The sequence below is a fragment of the Mesoplodon bidens genome, assembly GCF_964165515.1.
Source record: "Mesoplodon bidens genome assembly, chromosome: 3".
In the NCBI taxonomy this organism is placed as follows: Eukaryota; Metazoa; Chordata; class Mammalia; order Artiodactyla; family Ziphiidae; genus Mesoplodon; species Mesoplodon bidens.
The window spans coordinates 144,326,680-144,351,587 of NC_138178.1; the positions used below are offsets into that span (position 1 = coordinate 144,326,680).

At 44.5% G+C, this 24,908-nt stretch overlaps 2 protein-coding genes across 2 annotated transcripts; both read left to right on the forward strand.

The window, feature by feature from the left end:
• The first annotated feature begins 1,150 nt into the window (after positions 1–1,150).
• On the forward strand, positions 1,151–2,066 carry LOC308614486 (protein FAM136A-like). The gene has a single exon (XM_081228933.1). The coding sequence runs from the start codon at positions 1,154–1,156 to the stop codon at positions 1,568–1,570; it is 417 nt and encodes a 138-aa protein (XP_081085059.1). The 5' UTR covers positions 1,151–1,153; the 3' UTR covers positions 1,571–2,066.
• An 11,350-nt stretch (positions 2,067–13,416) lies between these two features.
• On the forward strand, positions 13,417–22,668 carry RDH12 (retinol dehydrogenase 12). The gene is made up of 7 exons (XM_081228342.1): positions 13,417–13,608; positions 15,048–15,166; positions 15,644–15,799; positions 16,844–16,948; positions 17,789–17,998; positions 19,629–19,818; positions 22,483–22,668. The coding sequence occupies exons 1-7, from the start codon at positions 13,541–13,543 to the stop codon at positions 22,583–22,585; spliced, it is 951 nt and encodes a 316-aa protein (XP_081084468.1). The 5' UTR covers positions 13,417–13,540; the 3' UTR covers positions 22,586–22,668.
• The last annotated feature ends 2,240 nt before the right edge of the window (positions 22,669–24,908 follow it).

Genomic DNA, 24,908 nt, shown 5'->3' on the forward strand with positions numbered 1-24,908 from the left:
CAGTATGTAAATGAATGAGCATGGCTGTGTTCCAATAAAACTTTATTTACACAAACAGGCAGTGGACTGCATTTGGCCTGTGGGTCACAGTTTGCCAACCAGTGGGCTAGTAAGAAGTAAAGAGAACTCTAGGGAATTCTCTGGCAGTCCAGTGGTTAGGACTCCCCACTTTCACTGCCAAGGGCCCGGGTTCAATCCCTGGTTGGGGAACTAAGATCCCACAAGCTGTGTGGCGTGACCAAAAAAAAAAAAAAAAAAGAACTCTAAAGGCTAAAAGAACAGATAAAATAAAAAATAGATATAATTTAAATTTTTAATAGCAGATATACTATAAATAATACAACATAAATATAATAACCCCTACCTGGGGCTGAGATGGAGCTCCCTAGGAAAAGACCCATTCTACTCCCAGACTGAAGCCCAGGGCTTGCTGGAGAGTATAGCACACTGAATGGCGGAGAAGTCACTGTCTGCTGCACCACTGAAATTTGCTGGAAATCCACTGTGCTAGGGAAAGCTGTCCACAGGGAAGTGTCTCACTGGAGGCACTCTGCTACAAAACCACCTGAGGGGAGGGTTGCTGGGGGACGCTGCCGGCCACTGAATGCTGATGGAGCCAGGCACTTGATGGTGCAGGAGCTGCGTGGACTACAGGAGCCTGGCACTGCGGGAGCCAAGCCTGCTGCAGAAGCCTGCAGAGCTAGCGCAACAGAAACAGAAAGCAAGCCCCTTTCCTTCCGCAGTGTCTCTCCAGTGCCATCTACTGACAAAGCTTAATATCGTGCCAGATGCCAAAGAAGAGAAGACAGAAAATAGAAGGGTCATTTTCCACTCATAAAGCAGGCAAAAAGGATGAATTGGAGCTGAAAGGCAATAAATTGATAACTGACACCAGAGGGAACCCAGAGGATGTGGTGTAATAGATACATTATAAAGGCATTTAAGGAAGTGGGTACAACACCAAAAGCATGATCCATAGAAGAACAAATTAAGTTAGACTTCATCCAAATTAATAACTTCTGTTCTTTGAAAAATAAAGACTGGGAGAAAATATTTGCAAATCACATATTTGATAAAGGACTTGTAGTCAGAATATATATTTTAAAAACTCCCCAAACTCAAGATTAAGAAAACAATCCAGCGCCGTGTCGCCATGGCGGAGCTGCAGCAGCTCCGGGTGCAGGAGGCGGTGGATTCTATGGTGAAGAGTCTGGAGAGAGAGAACATCCGGAAGATGCAGGGCCTCATGTTCCGGTGCAGCGCCGGCTGTTGTGAGGACAGCCAGGCATCCATGCAGCAAGTGCACCAGTGCATTGAGCGCTGCCATGCACCTCTGGCTCAAGCCCAGGCCCTGGTGACCAGCGAGTTGGAGAAGTTCCAGGACCGCCTGGCCCGGTGCACTATGCATTGCAATGACAAAGCCAAAGGTTCAATTGATGCAGGGAGTAAAGAGCTTCAGGTGAAGCGGCAGCTGGAACGTTGCGTGACCACGTGTGTGGATGACCACATGAACCTCATCCCAACCATGATCAAGAAGATGAAGGAGTCTCTGTCATCCACTGGGAAATAGATGTCTGCTATTGGCCATCGGGGCTGAAGGCAGGAGTCTATTTAAAAAGAGAAATGGGGATTTGGGTTTTCTAAGGAAAGTTTATGAATGAGGAAATTAAGGATGGCAGCAAGTTTAAGGCCTACATCACTTGCCTCTGGACACTGGTTCCTTTGTGTTTGAAACCTAGAAAGTGAAAAAACCTGGTGCTAAAATTGGGGTCAGAGATAGCACAGGAGAGTTTTTGTGAGCCTGAATTTCACATGGCAAGTGCTTATCCTGGCAACAGGGAGTCTCCCTTGTACCAAACCAGCGCCCTCCAAGGTACCAGATTCTCTTAGTACACAGATACCAACAGGCTGGCAGGTTCATCTGACCTGCTTATGAGCTGGTGGAGTGTGAGGAGAGGTGCTTCTGTTTGTTGCCAACCTCCTGTTTACCAGAAGGATCACTACAACATTTCCCACAAACTGGAAATAAAACAAAATCCATGAGGTCACTAATTTAGAAGGGGAAAGGGGGCTTCTTGGGATTTGTTTTGCGTGGTTTTGTTTTATATACAAGGGCATGAAGCTACTTTAAGATGTAGAGTTGGGAGAGGTAGTTTCGATAAAAACTTTGAAAGGGTCCTTGCAGATATTCATTTCTGGCTGTCAGGATGTGGATGCGCATTTCTTTAAATTCTCACACATGACATCTTTCAGCCTGGAGACCCTGCAAAAATATAAGAAGCGCTATCACACTGGTAGGGGAAGCAAACCTTCCCTCTGACTGACAGCCATGATGAGCCCTGAGGCTGTCAGCAGCAGAGTCAGCCAGTGACAAGACAATCTTGCAGTGACACTCACCCTTGAAGGGAAAGGGGATTTTGATTGTGCTATATGCTAGTATTCAAGAATGAACAGTGAAAGAGGAATTGTTAGCTGCTTAATTAAGAGAGTTATGAAGTACTGGCTTTGGAAAAATCTGGTTTTCATAAAACAAAATAGAATGAAAGCCTAAACCCAGTATTGCTTACTTTGCCCCCTGTGATAACAGAGCTCAGTTGAAACAATCCCTTGGCAACACGAAGGTCAAAGAAGAAAAAGTAAGCAACTCAGGGGCAAGCTGTGACTCCTTTAGAGCAAAAAACGGGACAGCCCTCCAGTACCAAATACTACTTCTGTGACATGCGTTGTTCTTGCCCCAGTTCTGGCACCTTATCATTTTATTAAGGACCTTGTGTTTTTACCAACTTATTACTTGAAATGATAATATAGCCTGTCTGTTTGCTGTTTCAAGACTGTGATATATTTTCCTAGTGGTTTGGTTTTAAAAATACATGACTTAATTTTTCTTCCACTATTGTGTTTCTTTCCTTATATCTGGCCAGTGAATATATAACTTTCTCAGGATGCTTCTCTTTGTAATGTGTGAAATAAATTTAAGAGGTCCAAAAAAAAGAAAAGAAAACAATCCAATTATTTATTTATTATTATTATTATTTTCCTCTCTTTTTCTCCTTGCTGTACGCGGGCCTCTCACTGTTGTGGCCTCTCCCATTGCGGAGCACAGGCTCTGGATGCGAAGGCTCAGCGGCCATGGCTCACGGGCCTAGCCGCTCCGTGGCATGTGGGATCTTCCCGGACCGGGGCACGAACCCGTGACCCCTGCATCGCCAGGCAGACTCTCAACCACTGCGCCACCAGGGAAGCCCAAATGAGTACATTTTTAAAGTGCTCAATATCACTAGTCCTTAGGGAAATACAAATTAAAACCACAGTAAAATGCCACTACATACCTACTATAATGGCTAAAATAAAAAAGACTGACCATATCAAGCACTGATGAGAATGTGGAGCAACTGGAACTCTCATACACTCCTTCTGAGAATGCAAAATAATACAACTACCTTGTAAAACAGTTTGGCAATTTCTCAAATAGTTAAATGGGAGTTAAACATACATCTATCATATGACTCTTAGGTAATTTCCCAAGAGAAATGGAAGTTTATTCATTCAAAGACTTGTATGTGAATGATCATAGACTCTGTGTTATAACAAAAAAGTAGGAAACAACCCAAGTGTCCATCAACAGGTGAATGGATAAACAAATTGTAATACACCACACAATGAATACTACTCAACAATAAGAAGGAATAGACTTTCAATGCACTCAACAACCTGAAGGAATCTCAGAGTGACTATGTTGAGTAAAAGAAGCCAGACCAAAATGATTCCATTTATATAAAGTCCTAGAAAACGCCAACTGTAGGTTATAGACTGTGGTGATAGAAAGCAGACCAGTGGCTTCCCGGGGATGGGGGGAAGTGGAGAGAAATGGGAGGGTTTTACCAAGGGTAATGAGGAAGGCTTTTGGGGTGATGGACATGTTCATTGTCTTGACGGTGGTGATAGACTGTGTGATGAGTGTATGGTAATGTGAAAACTGATCAAATTGTATACTTTTAACATGTGCATATAAATCATACCTCAATAAAAGTGTGAAAAATAGAAGTAGGTATTGATCAAGTGTGCCATGCTACTGAGAAGTCAGGCAACAAAGAACTGAGACGTGTCCACTAGATTCAGCACTGTATCAGTCATTGGTGACTTTGGGGAGAACAGCTTCAGAGAAGTGGTGGGGTGGGAGCCTGATTGGAGGAGGCCGTTGGGTGAGCAGCTGGGGAGGAGAAAACAGTTTAGTATCAGGAAGAGGAGGTGGGAAGGTAGGAGCATTTTTATTTATTTTATTTTATTTTATTTTTTTGGCCACACCGCGCGGCTTGTGGGATTAGTTCCCTGACCAGGGATTGAACCCGGGCCCTCGGTAGTAAGAGTGTGGAGTCCTAACCACTGAACCACCAAGGAATTCCCTGGTAGGAGCATTTTTAAAGAGCACAGAGGAAAAAGTTAAAGATAAAGGGGAGATAGGAGATAAATGATAGAGTAAGGTCTCTGAGAAAGCAGGAGATGATGGGCTAGAGACAAATTCACTTCAGGAGGAAAGGAAAATGTGATGAGCATGAATTCAAATAGATTTCTAAACTTGGTAGCAGAATATTCCTTCTGGTGGTCCCTATTTGTGTGTGTGTGTGTGTGTGTGTGTGTGTGTGTGTGTGTGTGTTAAGAGGTCAGGATACATGTTGAAATTGAGGCAAGGAGTTTAAGAGGGATAGTGAAGGTTTGAAATAACCTTTGTGGAGATTAGGTTGGTGGCAATTAGGGAAATTAAAAAAGATGGACAGTTTCATTGGAATCCCTGGGTGACGTTGGTGGCTATGTACTTATAATGGCATCAACACGCAAGGTGATGTGATTTGTCTCTAGCAGCTCTCATCAGCCAGCTGCACAAAGAGGACCAACGCATGGGTGCATCCAGAGTTGGGGTTTTCAGGCTCTCAGGGCAGAAAGACAAGGGGGTCAGGGGGCTGAGGATATTGGCAAGGGAATGATTGAAGTGATGAGTATGAAATGTCAGTTGGATAAAAAAGGAAATGATGACAGCAGGGCCTTAGGGTGGTCTGGAGGTCCTCCTGGGCTCAAATAACTGCTACGTTGGGATTCGTGCCACAGCAGAGCTAGATGAATAGGAGGTGGTGCGGTGGGGTCGTCTGGATGCAGGATTTTAGAGGTGGATGGTTCCAGGTGTTGACAGGCTGAGGGGTGGAATGAGGTAGAGGAGGTTTCTGATGAGGACGAGGTCAAGGGCCTGAAGGTCCAGGGAGTTGCTGGCACACCTATGAAGATGATTAAGTCACCTGGATGATGGCAATGAGAAGGCTGAGAACCAGGCACCAAAATCATCCGTGAAAAAAGAGACATGGGAGGGAAGTAAATCCAGGACAGGGTCGGAGAGGAGGAGCCTCATGACTTGAGGCTCAAAGGAGCAGGTGTTTCATGTCAGAATGGAGGAAGGGTCTGGAAGTGGGGGTGGGCTGTGGAGAGGACAGTGATACCCTGCCCCCGGGAAGCTGAGGCATGTAGGATACGGGAGAATAAACAGCCTCCACTTCAGAAACTGCAGGCAAAGAGGTGTCCACAGGACACAGCCGGTTCTCAGTTGAGGCTGGGAATTGGGGGTACATTAGAGATACAAAGGCTGAAGATGTGAGGGTGTTTATTATTCATGAAAATGGAATTCCAGTGAGAAGTGTGGAGGGGAGAGGATTGTGGGCTTGGGTCAGGGAGAAGACCAATGGGTTTATGTTTGGGAATGTTCATGTAGCAACTCTGTGTGCAGTGTGGTATGTTTGTTCTTTCAACAACCAAGAAAACTGTCAGTGTGCATGCACTGTGATAAGGGCTGTTGTACAAATAGCACAGGGCGTTTGCAAGTAGTGAAGTGGAGCACTCCTGGGGAAGGCAAACAAAACTCCAGCTGATGAAGGAAAGGGATAGTCCAGAGGCCAGGAGGAGGGGCAGTTGAGCCAAGTGAGCCAGTAGATGGGGTGGAGGGGTGATCAAAGCATACCAGGTATGGGTTTGAAAGCACATGGTGTGATGGAGCTCACAGTGTTCTAAGAACGTGAATGAGTCTAGATCAAAGGGTGGGGATGGGTGAGGGATGGTAGATCAGGTCAGAGACAGGCAACATTCAGACCATGAAGGGCCTGTGTGCCAAGCTAGAGTTCGAACTTTATCCTGAAATCAAGCCTGTGAAAGGTTTTAGGCAGAATGAGATCATTGGATTTATGCCCAGCTGCTGTCCTCCCAAACAAATTGTAATGCTCAATAAACCAATTTCTCCCACCCACACTTCTCTGAGCTCCAGACCTATATTTCCAGCTACCTGCCAGACCTCTGCCTTTGGCTTTCCTGGCCTCTTCCTGTGTGTGCCTTGAATCTAGTGAATGACACCACCCTTATTTTATTTTATTTTTTTCGGTACGCGGGCCTCTCACTGTTGTGGTGTCTCCCGTTGCGGAGCACAGACTCCGGACGCACAGGCTCAGCGGCCATGGCTCATGGGCCCAGCTGCTCCGCGGCATGTGGGATCTTCCCAGACCGGGACACGAACCTGTGTCCCCCTGCATCGGCAGGCGGACTCTCAACCACTGCGCCACCAGGGAAGCCTGACACCACCCTTCTTTATGCCTACATCCAATCTCACAGGTGCTGTTAGAGAAAACCATGCTCCTGGGGAGGTTGGTGCCAGGACAAATCAATGGTTAACAGCAAAGTTGTCTAACATGCATATTCATTAATTTGTTCCATTATCATGCTCAATCAATGTTTGGAGATGACCCAGTCCACATACTGGGTTCAGGATAGAACTGATCTATGGCATATCATTTTCTTTGTCTCTTCCAAGCTTTCATTTAAAAGATAAATCCATACAGAGTAAGATTTCATTAGTAAGGCTATCTATTACTTTCTATTGCTTAAGGAAATTATTTTGCAAATACAGGCTTAGCAAGAATTCTCCAGGATTGTTCTCTTAAGTTGTTTTTTCAGTTATCTATAGTTTTGTAACACACTATATATGTAACAATCCACCCACACATAAGGATTAAATAGAATTTATTTTATAATGTTCACGATCTGTGGGTCAGAAACTCAAGCAAGGTTCATCTAGGTGTTTCTTCCCCTGCATGTGGCGTTGACTGGAATTACTCCATGGGGTAATCCAGATGATGTCTGGGTTGGTCCAAGAAGGCTTCCCCTCACATGTCTTGAATCTCGGGAGGATAGCTAGAAGCTGAACTCAGATGGACCACTCTCCCTCTCCATATAGACTCAGGGCATCTCCGTGGTCTTTCCAGCAGGCTTGTTCAACTTCTTCCAAAATGACAGAACTCGAGGAATGATATTTAAGAGATAGAAAATTTCTGGGCTTGGAAACTGGCACAACATCACTTCCGTGTAGTCTATTGGTCAGAGAAGTCATGCTACAGTCACACAGAGCCCACCAAGATTCAGAGAGAGGAGGGGTACATAAACCTACCTCTCCAATTGTCAAGAGACCAAGAGAATGTATGCCATCTTTATTTTTCTTTCTTTTCCATTATGGTTTATTACAGGATATTGAATATAGTTCCCTATGCTATACATAGGACCTTGTTGTTTATCCATTCCATATATAATAGTTTGCATCTGCTAGTTCCACAATTCCCAATCCGACCCTCCCCACACACCGCCCCCCCTTCCCAGCAACCACAATGTATGCCATCTTTAAACTGTGCTCTTGCTCGGGATCTAGAAGGATATTTTACAAGTGAAATTATTCTTTTGGTATTTCTGTAAAATTACTGGAATCGTTATCATTCAAAATATGTGTGAGGGCATCGTTTAAAAAATTTTAATATCAATCCATTAATTTTTATTGAGCTGTAATTAACATACGACAATATTCATCCTTTTAAAGTATACAATGCAGTGGTTTTTATTATATTCACAAGGCTGTACAATCATTACCACTGTCTAATTTCATAACACTTTCATCATCCCCAAAAGAAACTTTATGCCCTTTGCCAATCACTCCCTATTCCTTCCTCTCCTCAGCTACTGCCAGCAACTAATCTAGTTTCTCTCTCTATGGGTCTGCCTTTAGAGATTTCATAAAAATGGAATCATACAATATGTGGCTGTTTGTGTCTGGCTTCTTCACATAGCATAATGTTTTGAAGATTCTTCCACATTGTAGTACATATTAGTGCTTTATTCCTTTTTATGGCTGAGAATAATTCATTGTACAGACCTACCATATTTTCTTAATCCGTTCATCAGTTGATGCACAGTTTAGGTTATTTCCACTTTGGGGCCACTATGAATAATGCTACTATAAACATTTGTGAACAAGTCTCTGTGTAGATATATGTTTTTATTTATTTTGTAGACGTACCTAGGAATGAAATTGCTAGATCGTATATTAACACTATGTTTAATTGTTTGAGGAGCTACCAGACTGTTTGCCAAAGAAGCTATTTTACATTCATATCAGCAGTGTATGTTGCCAGTTCCTCTACATCCTTGCCAATACTTGTTATCATCTGTGTATTGATTTTAGTCATCCAAGTGGGTATGAAGTAGTATCTCTTTGTGGTGTTTTTTTTTGTTTGTTTGTTTGTTTGTTTGTTTTTTGCGGTACGTGGGCCTCTCACCATTGTGGCCTCTCCCGTTGCGGAGCACAGGCTCCGGACGCGCAGGCTCAGCGGCCATGGCTCACGAGCCCAGCCGCTCCGCGGCATGTGGGATCTTCCCGGACCAGGGCACGAACCCGTGTCCCCTGCATCGGCAGGTGGACTCTCAACCACTGCGCCACCAGGGAAGCCCCTCTTTGTAGGGCTTTTGATTTGCACTCCTCTGATGACTAATGATGCTGAACATCTTTCCATGTACTTATTGGCCATGTTATTTTTAGGTACGTATCCTTGGAGAAATGTCCACTCTGATCCTTTGCCCATTTTCAGTTGGGTTATTTATCTTTTTATTATTGAGGAAAGTCAGGATTTTGACCCAGGAAATCTGGCCCCGCAACCTGTGGGTCTAACTCTCATGCTCTCCTCCCTCTTGCTATGCATCATGGTTACAAAGTGGTACAAATTTTGTTTTATTACTATTTACTCTAGGTAAGAAGTAGGATGAAAAGACATTTAAAAACTGGAAAATATAGCTTCTCTTGGAGGTGATAACTCTCTTGGTTTGGGAAAAGAAACATTTATAACACCTTTAGGAAGGCAACAGGTACCCAATGGAGACAGTTTAATAAAGAAATAGCTAAACTGCCTTGCATGAGAAGATAAAGGAATTTGGGGGTTTGGGTGAATAGTCAAAAAGGAACAAAGATAAGACTCCCTAAAGAAGAGAGTTAACTAATCGTCACATTGCATACTTTAAATATCTTACAATTTTCACACTACTATATATAAAATAGATAACCAACAAGGACCTACTGTATACACAGGGAATTATACTCAATATTTTGTAATAACCTGTAAGGGAAAAGAATCTGAAAAAGAATATATATATACATATATATATACACAACACACATACGTGTGTGGGTTTGTGTAACAATATCTGTGCTGTATACTTGAAACTAACACTTTAAATCAACTATACTTCAATAAAATAAAATTTAAAAAATCTTACAATTTTATTTGTCAGTTGTGCCTCAAGAAAACAAGAAGGAGGAGGAGGGGGAGAAGGAGGAGGAAGGGGAGGGGGGAGGAGAGGGAGGAAAAGAAGAAGAGGGGGAGGGGAGGAAGAAAAGAAGAGTAGTATTAGTAAGAAACATGTCAGGAACTAGAGTTTATAGATAAAAGTAACCAGTGAGAATTTTTCAGTGTCAGGGTAACCAAAGGACTTTAAGAAAGGGCTGTTTAAAGTTTAGTATTAAGTCAATTATGTTGCTGAATTATAAACCCCCTCCATTTTCCCAAATCTTGGAAAAATCACACAATGTGTGAATTCACAGAAATCTTTGGGAGATTGATTGTTGGTCTTCCCAATAGATATAGGAAAGGGATCTAAGTCAACTTTATGTAAAATCAAAAGATGGGATGATTTCACTAACATTCGATTACATCTTATCATTAAAATGTAACACAGTGATCAAGGATTATTAAAATAAATGTGGCAGAGTGAATTGATGAGACCTTAAACTTATGTTTTGCTTTTCACTGCTCTGAAAAGAAATCTCCATGTTGATTGTTAGGGGTGGGTGTAAGGGAGCCAGATGTCATATCATAGTATGAATGTGGTCCAATGGTGCCCAGCACTGTAAGTATGTGGATAGGACACCAGTAATAAGATTTGAAATGTATGGAGCTAGAAGCTAATCAGTGGAAAATTCTTCCAATCATCAGAAGTGTAAAAGGTAAGTGGAATGTGGACTGTTTTGTTCTCATCAATCCCTGGTCAAAATGGAAATTATTCAATAATGCAGCATATACAATTACAAATGTACCATTTTTTCTTTTTTTTTTTGGTGTGAATACATGAAAAATAATTGATCAGAATTTCCATTTCTAGGGCAGCAATACTACAAACCACAAGTGTATGTGACTGTATGAAAGCACATAATTTATGCAACTATCAATAATTCAAAACAAATTTGAATAAAACCTCAATCTAAGCATGAGAAAACATCAGAAAACCCAAATTTAGAGGCATTCTACAAAATAACTGGCCAGTACTCTTCAAACGTGCCATTGTACCTAACAACTAAATGCAGTGTAGGGTCCTGAATTAGCTCCTGTTCAAGAAATAGAACATTAGTGGGAAAACTGGTGAAAATAGAATAAGTCCTTCAGTTTACTTAATATTACTATACAAATGTTAATTTCCTAGTTTTAATCATTGTACTAAAATTATTTAAGATGTTAACATTAGGGGAAGCTGTATGAAGGGTACATGGGATCTTTCAGTACTATTTTTGCAACTTTTCTGTAACCCTTAAAAATAAATTTTTTTGAACAAATTTGATCATCCATGATAGAGGTAAGGCTGAATTATCTTTTAATTCTGTCTATGGAAAATGATATTTACAAAATCATTGTCACAGCAAGAGGACATCAGAACTATGCAGCCAAAAAAATGAGAAAAAATATCATTAAGCATGTCAGGCAGTTAGTTAATAAAAATATAATTTTCTGGACTTTGTGATCTTTGTGGCAATTAGATTTTTTTAATTTTATTTTTTATTTTATTCAAGTACAGTTGATGTACAATATTATATGTTACAGGTGTACAATATAGTGATTCACAATTTTTAAAAGTTATACTCCATTTATAGTTATAAAATATTGGCTATATTCACTGTGTTGTACAATATATCTTTTTTTTAAATATCTATTTTATTTATTTATTTGGTTGCGCTCGGTGAAATACAGTGAAATGCACAAATCTTAAGTGTGTATCCACTGAGTTTAAGAATGTCTGCCCAGCAGACATCCACTAGGAGGAAGGCATTGGGGAGCATCAGCAGAAAGTTCCCCTCAGGGGCTTCTGGGACTTTGCAGTATTTGCAGCTGACATTGCTGCAGTGAACTGGACCCAGAGCAGGAGAAGCGGAAAGAGATGCGAGAGGCAACCTGGGAGTCAAGAGGGATTCCCCTTGGGAATGATCTGACTACTCCTTTTTCTGTTCATCAGGTTCTTGGGATTTGCAAGGGGCAGGAATGGAACCAGGAAATGCTCAGTAAGTGTATGTTAAATGGATGGATGAATCAATGAATGAAGGAGTGAGCACCTGCCTGCCACAGAAGTCTTCTTTCGTCACTTGTGTCTTCTTGGAGCCTCCTCTAGCTTTGCAGGAAGGAGCAGATCTGGGGCATGACTCTTGGAGTCCTGTCCAGGAGAGGACTCCTGAGTGAGCAAAGGCTGTGAACCCTACATATCCTCCTCCCATCCCCTCACACACCTCCAGAGGGCGCTGAGTGTTTCTGCTTGGTTTGTTTCTGTCTTTCCCCTCATCTTTAATAGCATTCAACTGAAACATCACCTGCATTCATTACGTCTCCCTTTTCTACACTAAACCCTTGAATAAAGCAAGTAGGACAGAAATCAATACAGCTAATCATAACAGCCAACTCCCTCTCTCTATATATATATTTTTTGGCCTTGCTGCACAGCATGTGGGATCTTAGTTCCCTGACCAGGGATCTTAATTCCCTGACCAGGGAAACTGTGCCCCCTGCAGTGGAGGTGCAGAGTCTTAACCACTGGACCACCAGGGAAGCTCTAACAGCCAACTCTTTCTTTTCTTTCTTTTTTTTAAAATTTATTTATGTTTTGGCTTCTTTGGGTCTTCGTTGCTGCGTGCGGGCTTTAGTTGCCAGCGAGTGGGGGCTACTCTTCATTGTGGTGCGCGGGCTTCTCATTGCAGGGGCTTCTCTTGTTGCGGGGCATGGGCTCTAGGCGTCCGGGCCTCAGTAGTTGTGGCGTGTGGGCTTCAGTAGTTGTGGGTTGCGGGCTCTAGAGTGCAGGCTCAGTAGTTGTGGCACACAGGCTTAGCTGCTTCACAGCATGTGGGATCTTCCCAGACCAGGGCTTGAACAGGTGTCCCCTGCATTGGCAGGCGGACTCTTAAGCACTGTGCCACCAGAGAAGTCCCTGAACATCCAGCTCTTATACAGTGTCTACTATGTGCTAGTCTCCGTCTCAAATTTCCTACCTATTTAATTAATTTAATACTTAAAAAGGTAGGTGTATATTTTATCATGCCGTTATGCAAGTGAGTTAACAGAGAGGTTTAGTAACTTGCCCAGGGCCACCCATCTGGTAAGCAGTTCAGCTGAGATTTGAACCAGGAAGTCCACGCTAAGAGCCCATGCACTGAAACACTATACCTTTTCTTTGGCATGTACAATACATGTGTGTGTTAACTTCATTGAAACAGAACATAAAACACAGTCAAGTGCACAAATCAAGTGTGTGACTCAGTGAATTTTCACAAAGTGAGCACACCTGTGTAATAGCAACCCCCCCCAAAGAACAGAACACTACCCGCCCCCCAGGAGATCCCAACGTATCCCACTCCAGTCTCTACCCCTTCCCCACCAAGGGAAACACTCTCCTGAATTCTCTCACCTCTCTTCTGGGGGTTTCTTCCTTGTCTGTCTATTTTAATCACACTGTATTTCAAGTATCATGGGGTCTGCTGCTAAAGTTAAAAGTATTCTATTTTGCAGGAGTGGAGGTCAGGGTGGTGGAGGGAACACATTCCCTAGATAAGAGAAATGACTGAGGGTGGGAAAGTTAGGGGCAGTTCTCCATCTCCCCTCATTCTCTTTGCCAGTAAGTGTGAGGCTCTGCTGTTTTCTCCATCCTTCTCTCCCAGGACTACATCTCCCAGCAGGCTGTGCTCTGACAGCTCTCGGATTTAAATAGGATTCTGGGCTACGCTTAGAGCCAGGCTGTTGCTGAACACCCAGGAGCGAGAGGAGCTGGAGGAAAGAGAAGCAGCAAGAAGCAGCCAAGAGTTGGAGCCAGACCAGGAGAAGCCCGAGCCAGAGTTGGAGTCAAAGTTGCTCTTGGTAAAGCAGCAGCAACTAAAGAAGTTGAAAAGATGCTGGTTTTCTTGGGACTGCTCACCTCCTTCCTTTCTTTCCTGTATGTGACAGCTCCATCCATCAGGTTTGTCTTAATTCAGTAACTCATTCAATAGTTTACAAAGCCCTGAATTGGGAGCCACGGAGCTTGTAAGAAGATGAGTTCATAGCTGCTGAAGGAAGAGAAAGGGATGGAGGCCAAGGGAGAGAAAGTCAAGGCAGGAAAAGCAGGAAGGAAGGAGGTAGTTATGAATACTGTGGTGGAAAACGAGAAGGAAGCACCTGGGGCTGGGAGAGGAGGGGCGGGTTTGAATTCTGATGCTAGTGGAAGGCTGAGTGGATGACTCTGGTAAGTAGCTTGACAGACATCTTATGGGGGAGTCCTTGCTCTTTCACTCCATTCCCTTGGGTTCCTCTGAAGGTCTCCCTTTCTTCACTGTCCCTAGTCAAGGTGGCCCTGCTGTGTTACGGTGGGTGGTCATTGCCGAGGGACTCAGTTGTTAAGTACCAGGCATCTGGGGAAGGGAACAAATTATCTTCCCTTTGAGACTACCCTCAACTAACGTTTTGGGTTGGCTCTTTTGCTGTGGGATTTCTGGAGATGTCAAAGAAATGTGTGTTATGAGTAGAGAACTTTTAAATTATTGATGATAAAGAAGGTTAAATGGACATATCAGAGACAGAGTGTTGCTCTAGGTCCCGCCATAGAAACCTGGGTTTGGGTTCCAATTTTGCCACCATGAGCAAGTGACTTGAACTTCTCTGAGCCTCAGCTTTCTCCACTGTAATGTGGGGATAATAACAGAGTGGTTGAGAGAATTAAATTCCCTTGGAAAACGCCTAGCCTAGTGCTTGGCAGTTGGATGATGCTCAGGTAATGTTAGTTTTACTTCCTCCCGTCCTATTTTTGGGAACTTATCAAGTCAACTCTATGTAAAAGGAGGCTCTCTGCACAGAGGTCTGAACAAGGGAGGTTTTCTCTCTGTGCATTGATGGCGAGTATGAAATCTCTAGTGGGATGGCAGAATATTCTTGCTCTCTAAACCTGGAGAGGCAGCCCAAGAGCCGTATTTCTATATGGGACCCTGGAGGTGCTGTTCATCAGTTACTCACCAATGATGCTTATTGAAGGTGAGGGCTCAGGACCACTGATTCCACTAATGCCCATCCCCCTCGTGTTTTTAGGGCAGGATAGAGAAGGAAGATGACCTCTGGGAACCTCTAGAGATAGGAGCGAGGTATCTTTGTTGTTTAACAAGGAACCATTGGCCCTGGCTCAAGAGAACTTATTCTATTTGCCCAGATGATCATTTGTAGCTTCCGGGCACGTGACCTCCCAACCTGAGCTGATAAGCAGGAGACTGCCTTGCCCACTGGGGAGACGCTGTCCCTTGAAGATTAGCTTCTTTAAGTCTCCTGACAACAATGAAAAGAAATCCCTCTTTGAGGCTGGGAGGATTTTATGTATCTCAGTATGGGGGTGGAAAGGGTGGTGCATAAATGTTTTGTTTCTCTTGCCTGTAGGAAGTTCTTTGCTGGTGGGGTCTGTGGAACAAATGTGCAGCTTCCCGGGAAGGTGGTGGTGATCACCGGTGCCAACACAGGCATCGGCAAGGAGACAGCCAGAGAGCTTGCTCGCAGAGGCAAGTCCTTCCTTTCCATTTCCACAGGGCAGCACCTCCTGTCTTTCTCACTAGGAACTCTACTCACGTTCCCTTTTCTTTCCTCCTGGGCTTAGAAATTCTGGTCAGGAACTCAAGGAACCTGGGGTTCAAGTCCAGCTGTGACACCAACTTACTCTGTGACTTAAACTTTCCTTCCTTCCTGCTCCTTCTCTATTATATAAAGTAAGGAAAACAATGATGTCCGTGTATAATATTGGTCAGGTCAGTTATTCTAAAAGGAGATCCTAAGCCATGTTAAGTATCAGGGTGTAAAAACCAGGGTTCCCAGCCTGGGGTTAAGCTGATAGCAAGGAGAATCTGGAAGCGGCAATTTAGCCACTCACTGCTTTAGGGATGGTGCGGGGAATGCTCTGTCCACCAGTCCCAAACTCACTTACTAGACTCTTCTTCAGCCCAGGGTCTGACCACATTGCTGTCTGTTTGTTTTGGCCCCAGGAGCCCGAGTATACATTGCCTGCCGAGATGTACTGAAGGGGGAGTCTGCTGCCAGTGAAATCCGAGCTGATACAAAGAACTCCCAGGTGCTGGTACGGAAACTGGACCTATCTGATACCAAATCCATCCGAGCCTTTGCTGAGGGCTTCCGGACAGGTGAGGCCCTGGGGATTGGCTAGAAAGGCAGGAAGCTGGGTGTGGGAGTGGCTGCTCCACTCTGGACCAACTCTGACCCTTACATCGGACCCATCATGGATTCCACTGCACAGGTTCTGCCACACGAACCAGCAGGGCAGGGAGTTGGCACGGGGATGGTGGGTGGACAGGCTGGGCAGGATCCTTATCATCTTGCCTCAGCAGTGGGAATGTTGGAGGTGACAGCTCCCTGCCTGGGCTTGTACCTTGGCATCGAGGTGTGGCCCTGATGCCACTCTCTTCTTTCATCCTGAGAATCAAATTTCTGTGGCCATAAGCACAAGAGGAAGTTGTGCTGCTGCAAATATTCTTCTGTATCTTGGAAAATGACCATCTTCTATCAAGGACCATGAAATCCATGAGGGACAGGAACCATGTCTGTCTTATTTTACCACTGTATGCCCAGTGCCCAGCCCAGCTCAGAGTCAGTACTAAGTACACATTTGATGAATGAATGGATGAATGAGTGAATGGTGTCCAGGAAGATAACAGCAACTAAAATTAGAAACCCAGGACTTTCCTGGTGGCACAGTGGTTAAGAATCCGCCTGCCAATGCGGGGGACACGGGTTCGAGCCCTGGTCCAGGAAGATCCCACATGCCGCGGAGCAACTAAGCCTGTGAGCCACAACTACTGAGCCTGTGCTCTAGAGCCCGCGAGACACAGCTACTGAGCCCGTGTGCCACAACTACTGAAGCCTATGCACCTAAAGGCCGTGCTCCGCAACAAGAGAAGGCACCACAATGAGAAGCCCACAGACCGCAATGAAGAGTAGCCCCCGCTTGCCACAACTAGAGAAAGCCCGTGTGCAGCAACAAAGACCCAACCTAGCCATAAATAAATAAATAAACACATACATTTATATATATTAAAAAAATTAGAAACCCAATGACAGTGGCTACTGAATATCACTGAGATAGGTCCAAAGGCAAGGAACAAACACTCAGGACTGGCAGCTAGCTGACTCCTTGCTAACCACATGGTCTCCTTGGTTGTGCTCTTTAGAGGAAAAGCAGCTTCATATTCTGATCAACAATGCAGGAGTGATGATGTGCCCATATTCCAAGACAGCTGATGGCTTTGAAACCCACCTGGGAGTCAACCACCTGGGTGAGTATCTTAGAGTGAGTGAAAAACGAGGCATATGCCAGCATGTTCTCTGTAGGGATATCACCCTGTACCAGTGCTGAGAATCTCCACTGGTCCTCATAGAGACCAAGATTCTGCTAGACTGGAGATATTGGTTTTTCTTTCACTACCCCTCTCCTAACCAGTACAAAAAAGAGAGCTCATCCTACTCATACTGTTAAGAAACCCCAAACTTAGGAGATACCAGGAAGAAGAATGTCCTCCTTGAATGGGACTGTGGTAATGCAAGACTTGCCAAGCAGGGTCAGGAGTGGGGGTGCAGAAGTCCGTGTTTGGCTGGAGGGGGGGGGTCATATCTATAACTGAGGACTGAGCAAGCAAGGGTTGGTCCATCGTGGAGGCAGACCTTGAGGACCTGAGGTATGAGAGAGGCTAGTGTTCAGAGCTCGAGGCAATGGCTCTAGTGAGGGGATCACAGAACAGGTTCTCTGATCCTCGGCAAAAGTTATTTCCCCTGACTATTCCATCCGTCCTTCTGTACCTGCCCACAGTTGTGTGATCATAACCAGACGGGGGATGTCAGAAGCCAGCAGTTGCTGCTGACCGGGTCAAGGACAGAGGAACAAATAACAACAGATTACGTATATATTGCCTTACCTCGAGTCCAGCTCTGGCCCTTGCCTTGAGGACTCCACTAACTCAGACTGACTGACCATTAGCACTAAGGTACTCATGGTGTCAACATGTTCACACCCAGAAGATAGTGAGCTAATGATGAAGCCCTGTCATACATCAGCTCCCACACCCTGAGCCCAGGCTGCCGTTCCACTCTTGAATCTCCCCTGCTGGCTCTCCTCACAGGCCACTTCCTTCTCACCCACTTGCTCCTGGGGCAGCTGAAGGAGTCCGCTCCTGCACGGGTGGTGAACCTGTCATCAGTGGTCCACCACGCTGGCAAGATTCGCTTCCATGACCTCCAGGGTGAGAAGTCCTACAACCGGGGTTTTGCTTATTGCCACAGCAAGCTGGCCAATGTGCTCTTTACTCGTGAGCTGGCCAAGAGGCTCCAAGGTAAGTCTAGAGAAAGGGCCAGGGTTAAGACAGAAAAGCAGGGGCTTCAGTCCAGATTAGAGGTTCACAGAAACTTCTGAAGTCAGGCTGTCAAACGTGCACATTTCAGTGGCAGCTCTGTGCACTTAGGAGAATGAGGTTATAAAACTGAGTAAAAACAGAGTCCTTGCCCTTGGGAAGCTTAAAACTGAACAGAGGTCAGGAACCTATAAACCTTATGTGCTTTGTCACATCTTATTTCATATTTATCATCTCATCTGATTTTTCACAACAACCTCTTGCAACAGGCAGAGTAGGTATTGTTTTCACTATTTTATGGGTCCACACTGAGGTCCAAAGAAGCTGCTGGCCCAAGATTATATGGCAAGTGAAGGAGTGAGGACTGTGCCATTTGCTGAGGTTTACAGGGTGAGCTGAGCTACAGAGCCGCCACTCACTGCCTGGAGTCAGGGTTTCAGGTACTTGGGTGTGAGTTCTTGCTCTACCATATAGTAGCCACGTGTGTACACAAACATGTCCCTTTAACCTTCCTTGACTTCATCCCCTCAACTGTAAAATGAGGTGAGGCCACTCTTGATCCTATGATTCTGCGCTCCCCTGGAGTTTTTGCTGAGCTTCTGACACTGACATCTGTGAATCTGGAGGACCATTTGCTACAGTGAATAAGCCAGAGTTTGGGGAAAATGGTATTTACTATCAGAATGCAGAAAGTAGAAGAATAGGGTAATCATTTAAATGAATACTAATAATGACAACAATAATTGAGAGTTTGTGTGTGCCATATACTATCTGTGTCTCAACTCATTTAATACACTATTCCTATGAGGTAGGTGCTATCATTTTTCCCCTCCCTACAAAAGAAGAGGTAGGTACAGATATCTTGAGAAACTTGCCTGAGCAAGATATATTAATTCCGAGGCGAGCCAGGATTCAAATCCAGGCAATCTAGCTCAGAAGTCTATGCTCTTTACTCTTCATCGAGGTTCAGACCTTGGCCCTGCAACCAGCTAGGTGTGACCTTGGGCAATTTACTTAACCTGTCTGTGATGAGAACTCAGTTTCCTCAGCTGTAAATGGGCTTCTTAATATTACCTACCTCATGAACCTCTTTGAGAGTCAAATGAGATAACACATAAAACATGTAGCACAGCCCTTGTACGTAATAAGTACTAAGAATAGTGGAGACAGCAGGGGTGTCTTGGGGGCATGTTAACTCTCATCATTTCCATCAACACCTCTCAATCTACACCTCATTAAATGTGCTTGCCCGGCAAATGCAATTCACAACAAGGTCCTAGCTTCCTACCTTCTAACAGGATTGCCGCCCCGAAGACCCTCCAATAGAAATTCCAAAGATACCATTTAAGCCAAAGATTAAGATGACACTAAAATAGAAGGATGTTCAACCAAGCATTCCTTTTGGCGCATAGAAGGCTGAGAAGGCTATAGATCTTTCTGGATAAGATCAATTAATTACTCATGAGATTCTACCTGGCTAGAGGTGGTGTCTTCTGAACACTGGGGTTCTGTTTCCCAAGTCCCTTCTCACTCGTGCATGTTGCTGCAGGAGATGAGCTGTTTCCCGGCCTCGGAGTGTGTCTCTGGTCTAACTGTGCCCTTTTTGCCCTAGGCACGGGGGTCACCACCTACGCAGTGCACCCAGGCATCGTCCGCTCCGAACTGGTCCGACACTCCTTCCTGCTGTGCCTGCTCTGGCAGCTCTTCTCCCCCTTCCTCAAGACGACGAGGGAGGGGGCCCAGACCAGCCTGCACTGCGCCCTGGCTGAGGGCTTGGAGCCCCTGAGCGGCAAGTACTTCAGGTGCGCAGAGGCCGCATGCGTTCTCCCCATCACCTGTGTGCCTGGGGAGGCATAGGACTCCCTGGGCTTTGCGCCCCCAGTGGCCAAGGTTGTGCCTGAAGGGGGAATCCAGGTTCACGTTGGGCCAGTAGACCAAATGCTGTTACTTTTCTAAGGAAACTTACATTTGAAACATGGCAAAGGTTGGTTTTATGGCCCTGTTTCAAACCTGTGTGCCACATTTCCAGGTAAGCCTTTGTAGAGCCTTTTTCTCTTCCTTGAAGCTTTTGACTGACTTCCTTCATGAATTTTTAAATGACACATAGCACGAAACTCCAGGGCAAAGTCACCTGTTCCTAGTGTGAACTCTGTCTCCCAAAGCTGCGAAGACTGGCACTATCTGTTGGAACATAAAAATAGACATTTTGGTGTTGAGGTTTATCACAAACTCAATGGGCAATCAGAGTCTGGGAATATAGGGAAGCCCAGGATTACATCTCTTCCCATTCCATGACTTGATCCAGCCCAGTCTGCTTTTCTGTCCCACTTTGTTCAAGATGGTTCACTGGTACACCATTTATTAGGTGAAGCATTGGAAATAGCCTCAGTGTCCAACAATAGGGGAATGGATAAATGATCATAGCTAATGTTGCTTGAGCTCTTACAACATGTTTGGCACTCTTCTAAGTTTTACATGTATTAATTCATATAATCATCACAACTCTGAAAAGTAGATCGTATTATTGTCCCCATTTTACAGATGAAGAAACTGAGGCACAGAAAAAATTAGCTTGCTCAGGGTCATATAGTTTATAAGTGGTAGGCCTGGGATTTAAACCCAGGCAGTCTGGCTCTAGAGCCGTGCTGTTCAGTGTGGTTGTCACTAACCATATATGGCTACTGAGCACTTGAGATATGGCTAGTCCAATCTGGGACATACATACTGTACGTGTAAAATGTACACCAGATTTTGAAGACATAGTGAAGCCCATGATCCCAGTTTTATATAAAAGAAAGAGAAAGACTTTATATCTATATATACACAAACAGAGCAAAAAAGAGAGTAAGGAAAGCAATTAAATAATAGGTTTTTTGGGCTTCCCTGGTGGCGCAGTGGTTAAGAATCCACCTGCCAATGCAAGGGACACGGGTTTGAGCCCTGGTCCAGGAAGATCCCACATGTCACGGAGCAACTAAGCCCGTGTGCCACAACTACTGAGCCTGCACTCAAGAGCCCACGAGCCACAACTACTGAGCCCACGTGTCACAACTACTGAAGCCTCCGTGCCTGGAGGCCGTGCTCCACAACAAGAGAAGCCACGACAATGAGAAGCCCTCTCACTGCAGTGGAGAGTAGCCCCCACTCACTGCAACTAGAGAAAAGCCCATGTGCAGCAACGAAGACCCAACACAGCCAAAAATAAAAACAAACAAATTAATTAATTAATTTTAAAAAAAGAAACTCGTCTTTAAAAGACAAAATAAAATAATAGGTTTTTCTTCTTTATCAGTACTACATTTTCCAAGTGCTCTACAGGACTTTTATAATTAGAGAAAAACTTCTATTTATTTATTTATTTATTTATTTAGGCTGTGTTGGATGTTCATTGCTGTGCACGGGCTTTCCCGAGTCGCGGTGAGCGGGGGCTACTCTTCGTTGTGGTGCGCCGGCTTCTCATTGCAGTGGCTTCCCCTGTTGCAGAGCACAGGCTCTAGGCGCGTGGGCTTCAGCAGTTGTGGCATGTGGGCTCAGTAGTTGTGGCACATGGGCTTAGTTGCTCCGCGGCATGTGGGATCTTCCCGGACCAGGGCTGGAACCCGTGTCCCCTGCATTGGCAGGAGGGTTCTTAACCACTGCGCCATCACGGAAGCCCAAAACTTCTATTTAAAGAAAAACACCATGAACACTCTGCTCTGCCCCAGCCCCCCTCACCTGCTCACCCCAAAACAAAACAGGGGTGCTTAGTCGGGTTCATGGGGCACAAGGGGTCTGTGGATAGAATTTAAGGGGTCTTCGAACCTGGATGGAAAGATAATTTCATCTTTAGTTTCACTAACCTCCGTCTGAAATTTGCCATTTCCTTTGATTATGAATGTAGGAAGTGAACTGCAGTAGTAGTGATACCGGTGACTTTGTCCCCAAGAAAACTATAAATAATTTCATGTCACATTGCAGTTGTTGCAGATACCTCAGGATGTCACTTCTGCTCACCAATACCTTGAAATCTGGTGGTGATTAGACCCAGTGCTAGCCCTTCTAATAGAACACATTACTATACCACACATTGTTTTTAAAATATTTTATACTGTATATAAGATAGATAACCCTCAAGGACTTACTGTATAGCATGGGGAACTCTACTCAGTATTCTGTGATAACCTATATGAGCAAAGAATCTAAAAAAGAATGAATATATGTATATGTGTAACTGAATCACTTTGAAGTACACCTGAAACTAACACAACATCGAAAATCAACTACACTCCAATAAAACTAAAATTTTAAAAAAGTCAATACAAAAAAGAAAAGGAAATATTTTAAAACTGCATTTCAATACAGTTAGTTTCTTTTTATCTAATGTACTTTATTACACATTAAAAATATATTCTGAAGAAGAGGACATAAACTTTTCCAGACTGTCCATTTTCACTCCTGGATGTTCACCCCCTTTCTATGCCCTCCAGTGACTGCAAGAAGACTTGGGTGTCTCCAAGGGCCCGGAATAACAAAACGGCTGAGCGCTTGTGGAACGTCAGCTGCGAGCTGCTGGGAATCCAGTGGGGGTAGAGCTGGTGGAATAGGCACAGCTGTATCAGGCCCAGTCCACGCCATAAGGAAAGGGGACCGAGGAGAAGGCCCACCCTGCAGGATTGTCCTGGCTGGCTGCTGTTGCGAATCCTGCCCTGCTCTGATACTCCTGACCCTTCTAGAAATCTTCGCACACCCAACCCTCTTGAGGCTGGCTCATGGCATGGGACAGTCACACCTACAGGGTATTCTTCTCCAAGACTTGCAGAGTTGGCCACCCTCTCGGGCCAGGAGGACTGGGCAGATGCCAGGCTGGGCACGGGGATGGCAGGAGAACCTGGGAAACTGGGTCAATTTCCTTACCGAGACCAGCTAGCAAGCTCAGCTGAGGTGACAGGAGCATCAACGTCACTTCTTTCCAGGGGCCATAGACTCAAAAACTCTTGACGGATCTCTTTCCTCTTTGAAACGTTAATCTGGAGTCTGGACCAACTCAGGGAAATCTTGGCTCAACCTTGGTCGATTTTAGTTCCTTCCTCTGAGCATCCTGGAGCAACGATGTAAAGCTGGACCTTCCTGTTTTCTTTTTCCAGTACTTTTTAAAAAATTAAAAACAGATATTTTCAGCTTTACTGAGATATAATTAACATATTGTGTAAGTTTGGACCGTCCCATTTTCAATGTAGATGGTTTCTTTTTCTAAAGAGTTCCCTTTTACCTCAATTTTTAGAGAAAATAAAGACTGCACATTCACCTTATTGCCTTATTTATTCTCTCAGGGTAGCAAGGGAGAAATGAAACCAAGTTGTTGTTTTTGTTTTGTTTTATTATTTATTTATTTATTTGGCTGCACCGGGTCTTTGTTGCTGCGTGTGGGATCTTTGTTGTGGCGTGCAGGATCTTTAGTTGCAGCATGTGGGATCTAGTTCCCTCACTGGAGACCAAACCCGGGCCCCCTGCATTGGGGGCACAGAGTCTCAACTGCTGGACCACCAGGGAAGTCCCAAAACCAAGTTTAATGAGTACTATCTCACCCTACCCACCCACCCATAACCTTCTTGTAATATCTCCTCTGGGTGCAGAGTAAGATGGTTCAGTTGAGTGTTTTCTCCAGTTTCTTCCAGCTCTCACATTTGATTATCTAAGAAGTGATAGGAGTGACTTAAATTATATAGATGCTGAGCTTCACTATAGATTAAGCCCAGAGGTAGTAGAGGACTTCATTTGATACACAGATGCAGAAAAACCAAGCTCTGATAAACCCTCTGCCTAAAATCATAGCTCTTTTCTCTTTTGGCCTCCCTGCTCTCCTCTGCTGTGGCCTTGGGTGACCTATTTCTTGCCTTAAGTGCTGAAGTTCTCCAAGAAGAGCAGAGAGACATGCCAAATCTTTTAGCCAATTGACCCAAGAAGTTATGTTATTGCTTCCAGTTTGAAAGCATCCAAAGGGCATGTGGTGACAAAAATTCCTTTCCTTCCATAGCAATTAGACTTAAAAAACAAACAAAAACCCATTTTACTATGGAAATTTTCAAATAGGTGAAAGTAAAGCAAATAGTATCATGAAAACCCCCATGTACCTACCTGTCACCCAGCTTCAACGTTGTTAACATTTTGTCAATCTTGTTTCATCTATTTCCCCCATAACATTTTTTGGGGGGTTGGGTATTTTATTTTTAAAATTTATTTATTTTATTTTTGGCTGCGTTGGGTCTTTGCTGCTGCTCACGGGCTTTCTCTAGTTGCGGTGAGCAGGGGCTACTCTTGGCTGTGGCGTGCGGACTTCTCATTGCGCGGCTTCTCTTGTTGCCGAGCACGGGCTCTAGGCGCGCGGCTTCAGTAGTTGTGGCTCATGGGCTTAGTTGCTTCACGGCATGTGGGATCTTCCCGGACCAGGGCTGGAACCTGTGTCCCCTGCATTGGCTAGGCGATTCTTAACCACTGCGCCACCAGGGAAGCCCACGTCCACATATTCTTAAATATATTTACTATTTTCTAACACTAGTATTTGAAAGTGTCCTGCACGTCCACTCAGACTCAGTTCCCTGATCTCCTCAGCACTGACCTCTTCCTCCACCCCTCTTCGTCTCCCATTCCCATGACAAGGACCACACCTGGGCACTTTGTCATCACATGAACTTGCTGCTTCTCAGATATCTTAACTTCCAACATCCCACTCCAACCACAACCTTCTGCTCCCCCAGCTTTCTCTCTTGTCAACTCCCTGTGCCATTATCATCCCGTCTAGCAAAGGCTAGAAGAATCCAACTCTCTGATTTCTACATGCCAAGAGTGCTGCTGGAGAAAATCACTCAACCTGGCAGACTGGAGCCACTATCAATCACTGGTCCTCAGTGTCAAC